Source organism: Euphorbia lathyris, chromosome 1, assembly GCF_963576675.1.
Source record: "Euphorbia lathyris chromosome 1, ddEupLath1.1, whole genome shotgun sequence".
Lineage (NCBI taxonomy): Eukaryota > Viridiplantae > Streptophyta > Magnoliopsida > Malpighiales > Euphorbiaceae > Euphorbia > Euphorbia lathyris.
This window is the reverse complement of record NC_088910.1, coordinates 13,326,743-13,337,168: the sequence shown is the minus strand read 5'-3', so window position 1 is coordinate 13,337,168 and position 10,426 is coordinate 13,326,743. Positions and strand designations below refer to the sequence as shown.

Below are 10,426 nucleotides of genomic sequence, written 5' to 3'. Positions count from 1 at the left end.
CTTTTATTTAGACACATTAAGCCCGCATATTTATTTACTCCTACTATTGGCGTATTTATACATTTAGTTTGTTGAAATTATAAAAAGGTTTAAAATATGACATTTTTTTTATAATTAAAATTGACAATTTTGAAAACAAAATAAATAAGAGTTAACTAATTATTTGAAAACTTCATGCAATCAATCACCCTACAGGTGTAAAAAATTTACATTGAATAGAAAATCCAAAACCAGAATTCCCACTAGGTAAGTATGTTATAGAGATTTTACTTTCCAAAAGTTTATTTCTGCATAAAAATGTTGTTTCTGCATTGTTCATGAACTGAATCTGGGTTTTCTTGGCTTTATACCCTAAACTGAATATTTCATTTACATTTATGAAAAAGGTTATGAATTTTTTAGGTTAGAGAAATGTCAGTTTCTCATACAAGGCATGTATTTGAAACAAAATCTGACACCTGCATAATTAAGAATTTTTTTGTCTTCTTTTACTTTTTATTTAAATTATGGATTTTGTTTTAAGATGACTAATCTATGATACAAGGAAACATCAACATGCCCGCATATCACGTTTTCGATACGTTTTGGATACAGAAACTCCCGGAAATTGCTAGAATACGTTTCGGGACTGTTTCGGTAATATTCAGAAGTTGGATACTTGTACCTGTCCAGACAAAAAACAATTGGATTTTATTTCGAGAAAAAAAGGTAAATAGAGCAATTATGGTTGATAGTTATTTGAAGGGAAAACAAGTAGGAATATCGAAAAGAGTATGTCGATTTGTATGTGCAACAAAAATAAAATCTGAGATAAACCAAAAGACAGAGGCAAAAGCTTCCATTGTTTTATCTTTTTTTCTCAAAACGTTTTTTGACATTATTTATATTCCATGTATTTAATAATTACGTTGAGATAGGAGTTTTATAATTTCTTTTATATGTGTTTATTTAGTTATATTACAAAAATTCAAATATAAAATATATTTTTAATATTTATAAATGTGCCCCAATATTTTTAATATTTACACATTTACGTGTCCTATATTTTATAAAAAAGACGTTTTCCATGTCTGTATCCCTGTCGGATACCGTATCGGTATCCGTGTTTGGGCAAGCAACATAGTGACTAATATATGGTGCAATTAAAGAAAAGAGGAAAAAACAAAATTAAGAGATAATGGTCTCTAATTTTAAATTCAGTAGCAGAACTAGAATAACAGTCTCAAACTTTCTGCAGTTGCAAAAGTTTCACAATTTGAGCTTAAAAAGAGCTATCATAAAAAAGAAATTCATGTCATGATGTTGAAACACCTCTAAGGAAAACTCGATGGAGGCGTTAAAAAACGGCTAGATCGATGACAAATTCAACGATCAAAGGCTCAATTTGGAAAAATAAATAATCAATGGCATGATTTTAAAATGGAGAAAGTATAGGGGTTTAATTATAGGTTTTTCCTAGAACAAATAAATATTTAGTCACCAAAAAATTAGATAAGATAGAAGTGCTAACAAGAAGGATAAATAAACATCCATTAGATAAATCTCACATAGTTAATTGGGATTGGAAAATATTCATTCTCTTATAACCCCATATGATGAGGCAAAATCCCACAGTCATAAAACTAAAAAAGAACTATAAAATTAAACAAAAGTCTTTTTTCGGGTGTTCTGGAGGGGGTGCCGACCTAGTCAGGATGTCCTTGGTTCGCTCCTGCCAGCTGCCAGCTTTCATTCAAAAAAAAAAACAAAAGTCATACTATAAAATCTAAATTCAATCTTTTGAAACATAAAAATTATTCATGATTGAATCTAGTTTTTTTTTCCTAGTAAGCTATCCATTATTCCATGGGGGAGGGTGTTGTTTCCAAGCATGATCCCCAGAAAATCTTCTCCCAGCTCCTGCACATATAAAATCAATATTTAGCCTTGCTGCTATATGTTTAATCACAAGTTATTGTTAATTTTACAAAGTATTAGTCCGGCACACACGGATGACATGGTGCGCGGGGTGCGTATATAAAGCATGAAAGGAAATGATGGAAAATATGTATCTCAACATGCCTGATCATCATCATATGTTCCGATTTCTTGATCCGCCTCTGACTCCATAGGTTCATCGAGATTGCGCTGTGGCTACAAAACAATATATGACAAAAAGACATGTTATATTTTGTGAGAAAGCTTTTATATATAAAGGAATGTTACGCGTTCTTGGAGCAAATAGATTTTCGTCTAGTAAACTTGCCTGATCAAAATGTTGAAGATAGTCATCTGTAGTACTTCCATAGGTGCCAAAATTGGCATTTTCCACAACCTGGAATTGTAAAAAAAGAAACAATTAAGAATAAACTATCATCGTGTTTAAACGTCTCCATGATATGGAATAAAACATTGTTTTAAAAGCGTTTATTATTAAGTTTAAAGCACTATTTGACCTCTAATCTATTCAAAATATTGTCACTTGGCCCCTAAACTAGCTAAAAGGTAGTAGTGGAAACAAAAATTGAGTCTCACTTTTCCTTTGATGATTTGATGGAGATTGTATTTGAACATTTAAAAATATCGAAAAAGGAAAAGTTTGGAAACCTTAACCCGGCCCAAACCGTGGGTAGACTAATACCAAAACCGAAACCCTTGTGAAACCGTTGCTAGAGTAATACCAAAACCGAAACCCTAGAGTCTTATTAAGTGTTGCATTAGGAATGAATGACAAGAATACAAGTTCAATCAGAACTACGTGACAATTGAGTTCACAAAATAATATAAATTTGATGAATAGACGAAAAAAAAGACTTACCTGTTGCGAGCTTTGGCCATCCGCGCCCAAGTTAAAATCAACTCGAAATGCCTTCTCAATATCCAATAAATCATCCAGACTTTTACCCTACACATATCAAAACCATCAATCAATACACAAATTAACAAGAGATTAAAGAAATTAACACTTCAATTATCATAAAATGATAAACTTAAATGAAATGTGTGCACATAATTTCACCTTCATAAAACTTGCAAGCTCACTATCTTCAATCTCTCGCTCTTCTTCTTGATTATCAGAAGTGCTACCAACACCATTGAAGCCAAAGTCAGTTCCATGATTAGCATTAGAACTCGGACCCGACATGGGTATCTCCGGAATATGGTTACCACTACCAAATAGAGGAGAAGCCGGAGAAGATAGCACTCCTTGTCCGAACGAGTTAACAATTGGAGGATTAGGAGAAAAGCCTCCTTGATTAGGCACAGCAAATGTGGTGTTTGCATCGTTTCCGATGTTGTTAGTCCAATCCATCGAACCATAACCAACATTAGGAGAAGCTTCAAACATGTTGATGTTGCTATTCAAATTAGTACCGAAATTAGTACTCATAGGTCCCAAATTGTTTGCACTCCCTGAATTAGCATAATTTCCCGAATGGTAATGTGGAGACGGACTGCCAAAATTTTGAAAGTTTGATCCGGCATGGTTGTTCAGTGACTGATACATTGATAGTGGAGGAGCTGGAAACCCATTCGCACCATAGTTGGATTGCCTTTGAATCCCATACCTATCAGTAATAAAAACATAAAAATAATAAGGGAAATAATACATAATACATAAAGATTAATTGCCGGGTGCACTAGGTGTCCCCCCTTAATGAGGGCCCGGAAAGAGGTCCCACCACGGGTGTACTGGGGCAAGTCTCCCCTGCCAATTTTTTGACAATAGGCCGTTCCAAAGACTCGAATCCGTGACCTCTCAGTCACACGATAACAACATTTACCGTTGCACCAAGGCTCGCCCTCAATAATAATAATAAAATTTATTGTTAGAAAATTAAGTACCTTGTCAGGTTTTGTTGCTGAAACAGGCTTGTGTTGCCAAAAGGTGGTCGCTGAAAATTGTAATTACCACCATATAACAAATCGGATTGTTGATAGGTGAGCCGTGGTGCAGAATTACTACTTGAAGCTTCATAATCATTGAGTCTAAAGCTGGGGGGTTCTCCAGTGTAGAAATTTCCTCTATGTGCTTGTTGAAATTCGCTCAATGGTTTATGAGGGAATAGGAGATTAAGTTCCTTGGTTAACGACGGATTATATCCCGTCGCAAAAGACGACCGAAGTATCCTTTCGGCACTTATCGTTGATTTCCATAAGCCTGATGATGCAACCTTCTTCAGAAATATTCTATATTTCTACAAAAAGAAAAACAAAATTCCAATTATTTTTTTTTTCCTTTTAGTAATTATTAAGAAAGATAAATTTTCCCACCTGGAGATGGCTGGCAACATTTTCTCTTCTGAGACCTTCAACATTCATAAACTCAAGTATCTTCCTTGGAACAGATTCTGCATGAATCAAATAATTCAGCTAATAAGAATTTTGATATACAAACAGGGACGGAACTAAGGGGAGACCGGTCAGGGGTCTGAGCACCCGCTGATCGCCAGAAAACTCCATAAAAACAACTTAAGCAGCTTTAATTTTTTTTAATGCAAAAACACATAAATCACCAGAAAACACTTATGAATGAATTTTCATTGAGAGAGAAAAGCTTTTAAAGTTTAATAGAAAGAATTTGGATATACCTACACGGCAGATCAAGGGGAGACCAATCAGGGGTTTGAGCACCACTGCTCGCCCGAAAACTCCATAACAACAGTGTAAAAAAAATTTGATGTAGAGAGAAAATCTTTAAAAAGTTTCTAGAAAAAATTTGGATATGCAGACAACAACAAATCAAGGGAATACCGACTAGAGGTTTAAGCATCCACTGATCACCGAAAACTCCATAAAAACAGTGTAAAAGGCTTTAATTTTTTTTATGAAAAAATACTGGTAAATCACCAGAAAGCACTCTATGAATGAATTTTGATGTATAGAGAGAAGCTTTAAAAAGTTAATAGAAAGAATTTGGATAGGGTAAATAATTTATTAGTCCTCGTCTTTTTACCTAATATACTGTTTAGTCCCCTATTTTGAAAAACACATTATAAGATCTCTATGTTTTGTTAATATTAACAATTTGGTCTTTTTATCTAGTTTTTTTTAGACAAAAGGACCAAGGAGTTAATATTGATCAAAGATAAGGATCTTATAATGTGTTTTTCAAAACAGGGGACTAAACAGTATGTTAGGTAAAAAGAAAGGGACTACTAAATTATTTACCCATTTGGATATACAGACAAAGACCAATCAAGGGGAGACCGGCCAGGGGTCTGATCACCCACTGATCACCGGAAAACACCATTAAAACAGATTAAAAAAAGCTTTCATTTTTTTTTAATGCAAAAACACCCATAAATCACTAGAAAGCAGTCGTTCAATGAACTTTGACCTAGAGAGAAAAGATTTAAAAAGTTAATAGAAAGAATTTGCATATACAGACTGGGAGAGATCAAGGGAAGACCGGCCAGGGATCTGAGCACCCACTGATGGCCGGAAAACTCCATAAAAACAGTGTAAGAAGATTTAATTTTTTCATGCAAAAAGACTCATAAATCACCAGAAAACACTGTATGAATGAATTTTGACCCGGAGAGAAAAGACTTAAAAAGTTACTAGAAAGAATTTGCATATACACATAAAGAGAGATCAAGGGAAGAACGGCCACGAAGTTTGAGCACCCACTGATAGCCGGAAAATTCCATAAAAACACCCAGAAATCACAAAAAGCACTGTATCAATGAATTTTGACATACACAGAAAAGCTTTAAAAGCTTAAAAGAAAGAATTTGGATATGGAGACTGGATGGATCAATGGGCGACCAGTCAGGGGTCTGAGCACCACTGATCGCCGGAAAACTCCATAAAAACACCCAGAAATCACAAAAAGCACTATATCAATGAATTTTGACGTACAGAGAAAAGCTTTAAAAACATAAAAGAAAGAATTTGGATATGGAGACTGGATGGATCAATGGGCGACCAGTCAGGGGTCTGAGCACCACTGATCGCTGGAAAACTCCATAAAAACACCCAGAAATCACAAAAAGCACTATATCCATGAATTTTGATGTATAGAGAAAAACTTTAAAAATAAAAACTTAAAAAAATAATTTGGATATGCAGACTGGATGGATCAATGGGAGACCAGTCAGGGGTCTGAGCACCAATCGCCGGAAAACTCCATAAAAACACCCATAAATCAAGGGGAGACCCGTCAGGGGTTTGAGCACCCATTGATCCCAGAAAACTCCATAAAAACACACATAAATCACCAGAAAAAGCAAGCTTTAAAAAGTTAATAGAAAGAATTTTGACGGTAAAGGGGAGACCAGTTCATGGGGTTTAAGCACCCGCTGATTGCCAGAAAACTCCGTAAAAACTCCATAAAAACACACGTAAATCACCAGAAAGCAAGCTTTAAAAAGTTAATAGAAAGAATTTTGACGGTCAAGGGGAGACCAGTTCACGGGGTTTAAGCATCCACTGGTTGCCAGAAAACTCTGTAAAAACTCCATAAAAACACTCATAAATCACCAGAAAACACTGTAAAAATAGCCTTATAAATGAATTTTGACGTAGATAGAATTACTTACTCTCTAAACCAAAATAGAGAATGGCTTTCAAGAAGCGACAATGAAGTGCACCAGTCCAGACGACTTTTGGCTTCTTGGGTCTACGTGGAGCAGCAACAGCAGCAGCAGAGTTTTGTTCATTTCTCTTTCTTCCTCTCCTCCTGTTCCTCCTTCCATTCTCAGAAGATGCAGAGCTCTCCATTTCATTGAAACAAATTCCTTTACCTTCACCAAAAAAAAAAAGATAATTAAGTTTCTGGACTGAGTAATAAATCTGAATCTTGAACTTTTAAATTCTGAATTACATACCTTTGTCGTTTGCCATGGGAATCAAGTTTTTTGAGAAAGGAGAGAGATGAGATAATGAGAGCTTTTTTGTTTCTGAAGATGCTAGCTAATATGGTGTGAAGGAGAGAGCTGGGAATGCATGAATTTATAGAAGTGTTTTTTTGGTAAAAATCATATTCAGTCCCTTGGATTTTCTGTTTTGGTTCATTAAGCCCTTATTTTTTATTTGGACACATTGAGCTCTTATTATTACAGGTGGCTAAATTTAATTAGTTGTCAACATTTAATTAAATTAAAAATGTGTTATTTATTTTACCTGTGTTTACAATTATATCTTTTACCGTTTGAATTAAGGTTTTTACGGTTTTCCCATAGCCGTATTTCACATATTAAAAACTATTATTAAACGGTGAAAATACAGAACGCGGCTAAAATGAATAACTCACAGTTAACGGAGGTAAATATTTTTGGGATATGGTACCAAAATAGGCCTATGTTTTATTTTGAGAAGTATCAATTTATAGGTTTCATGTACAAAATAGCACAAATGTAGGTTTAACGTTTAAAAAATGGTACCAATTTAGACATCGATAACGGAATGTGACAGACCATTCATATTACTCGGTTAAGTTCTGATTTCTCTCTCCACGTACAATTAATAGAACTTAACCGATTAATATGAATGACGTGTCACGTTCCGTTATCGAGGCCTAAATTGATATCTTTTTTAAAGGTTAAATCTATATTGGTGCTATTTTATACATGGAGTCTAAATTGATACTTCCCCAAAAACCATATGCCTATTTTAATACTTTATCCCAATATTTTTTAGCCATTAAGGGCTTAATTTTTTAGTCTTAGTCCCAAAAAATAAAAGATCAGAATCTTAATTTATATAAATAAAAGATAAAGGTTTAATTAATCAAAAAATGAAAGATAAAAAACTTCCTAATGCTTTTTGCTATTAATTTTTGCAAACTCTATCTTATCATTTTTTTTTAACTTTTATCTCTCTAAAAATAGATAATTTGCATTGAATTGATGTTTTTTCTCTATTATTTTTTCTTGTAAACTATATATTACACACAAAAAAAAGTATAATAAAAATAAATTATCAAGCTCTTAAACATTTATTAATAGAATATCTAGAATAGAATAATGAGAAATTATTTGCCATGACAATGTAATCATTTACGTAACCGTATAACAACGATAAAAATGTATGTAACCGTACAACAAGAAATTATATCATAATGACTTACGCATTTGATTATTTATTTTTTGAATATATCTTAACACGTATTATTCATGATTTTTATTCGTTAAATATGTGCATTTATTTACTGCATTTAAAATTTGATAAACTTGAATATCTAGAAAACCAGAAATTATTTTTCATAACAAAACAATCGTTATTTTTAGTTTGTCCGATATCTTAATTCGAGTCTCATCATAAACCATTTAGCTAGATCCTCTCTCAATTACAGTTTTCTACATACCTTAAAAATCGATCTCAAATTCTCTAACTTAAACGACTTATAGCCTTAACCATTCAAACAAACCTTAAGTGTTACGATGCAATCATGTTTATCATATACGGAACCGTACAACGATATAATTATTTTATCGAGCACATAACCGTACAAGAAGAACTGGTGTCAACTATAATCTAATTACGCGTTTGATAATTTATTCTTCGAATGCATTTAACGCGGTTAATCCACGTATTTATTTACCCGTACCATTGGCATATATATATATATACGTATACATATACTTTTATAAATTCAACCAAATATAAGTAGGAGTCAACAGAACATTTGAAGAATTTATTCAATCAATCTGTACAAGTGTAAAAACATCAGAAGAACCTCACTAGGCAACTGTGTTATAGGAGATATCAGTTACCAAAATTTAAACACAAAACCACCCTCAAACCCCCCACAAAACCACTGTTTAGACCCACAGTTTATCAAACCCTCACAAAACCACTAACCTAATCTCTGAATATTACCTTAATCTTATATGTAAACTAGTTCAAAATTAACCTTAATATGCTTCTGCAGTGTCAAGTTGAGTATCTGGGGGTTTTGTTGGCTTTATCCCCTAAAATGCATATAATTTCTCATGTAATTTATGAGAGGGATATGAGTCATTCTATCTTCAGCTTTTCAGAGTTCACATTCAGACTGCAACGTTCAAAATATATTCCTTACCCTGCATGAATGGGAAATAAAATCTGAGAATTTAATAATTTATAAAAAATGTTGTCTTTTTTTACTTTTTATTTAAAACCTGGATTTTCTTTTTAATAAGTTGACTAATATAAAGCAGGAAAAAACAAAAATAAGAGTTAATGTCAAAAATGCCCCTAATGCTTTTACTTAACTGACAAGTATTAGGGGCTTTTTTGACCAATATCTCTTACATTCAGTGTACTAGTATTCATCAAATAAAATTAGACATTTGGTGTTATAATTTCAAATGTGCCTACCTAATCATCCAAATGATGCTTCCTCTGTTTTCTCCCCCGAGCGGCTAACCGTGGATAACTTATTGCAGGCACCGGGTGTTCCCAACGCCCCCCATTGAAATTGTGCCATTTGGCGCAAAATGCCATCTGGCGCAATCCCAATGGGGGTGTTGGGAACATCTTGTGCTCTCAATAAAATCCCCCTAACCTTGAGCTACAAAGGTTCCTCATCATCAGTTTTCTCAATAGAGACTTGAGCCACGCACTCTTAACACTCGATCTCCTGTTTCCAGCGCTACAAAAAAAAACGGCAAACTCAGTAAAAATGTAAAATAAAAACATATCTTTAAATAAAAGACAATTTAGGAATTGCAGGCACCGGGTGTTCCCAACGCCTCCCATTGGAATTGTGCCATGTGGCGCAAAATGCCATCTGGCCCAATCCCAATGGAGGTGTTGGGAACATCCAGTGCTCTCAATAAAATCCTCTAACCTTGAGCTACTAATGTTTCTCATCATCGGTTTTCCGACTCAAGTGACACACTCTTAACACTCAATCTCCTCTTTCCATAGCTACACAAAAAAAAAAAAAACCGCAAACTCAGTAAAAAAATGTAAAAAAAATAACATCTTCAAATAAAAGACAATTTAGGAATGTCTAACCTTAAGCTACCGGAATTCTTCTTCCGTTTTTTCAAACTAGACTTCGGCAGCGCACTCTTGACACTCGGATTTCTCTCTTTCCAGCACTACACAGAAGACAACAAAACTCATTAAAAATGTCAAAAAAAGAATATCTTCAAATTTCATATTGCATTTATGAAAAGCATATGAACTTTCTAGGTTCAGCTTTTCATAAATACAACATCAGTTTCTTACACTGCATGCATTTCAAACAAAATCTGAGAACTGAATAATTAATAAAAATGTTCTTTTCTTTTTCTTTTTATTTAAAGCCAGATTTTCTTTTAAGTTTGACTAATAAATAAGATGCTGAAATTAAAGAAAAGAGAAAAATAAAAAAATTAAGAGATAATGGTCTGAATGCCCCTAATGCTTTTGTAGTTTTTACTTATAATTGACAAGTATTTGGGGCATTTTTGACAAATGCCTCTTATATAATATAAGTTGAATATAATGGTTACATTTCTATTACTCTGTA

At 33.6% G+C, this 10,426-nt stretch overlaps 1 protein-coding gene across 1 annotated transcript; it reads right to left on the bottom strand.

The window, feature by feature from the left end:
• Nucleotides 1–1,491: 1,491 nt before the first annotated feature.
• LOC136216830 (putative two-component response regulator ARR21) lies at nt 1,492–6,884 on the bottom strand. Its single transcript, XM_066003406.1, has 9 exons — nt 6,813–6,884; nt 6,525–6,728; nt 4,255–4,331; nt 3,826–4,178; nt 2,999–3,548; nt 2,798–2,884; nt 2,246–2,314; nt 2,062–2,133; nt 1,492–1,899 (listed from the first exon to the last, which is right to left on the bottom strand). The coding sequence occupies exons 1-9, from the start codon at nt 6,826–6,828 to the stop codon at nt 1,810–1,812; spliced, it is 1,518 nt and encodes a 505-aa protein (XP_065859478.1). The 5' UTR covers nt 6,829–6,884; the 3' UTR covers nt 1,492–1,809.
• Between the last annotated feature and the right edge of the window lie 3,542 nt (nt 6,885–10,426).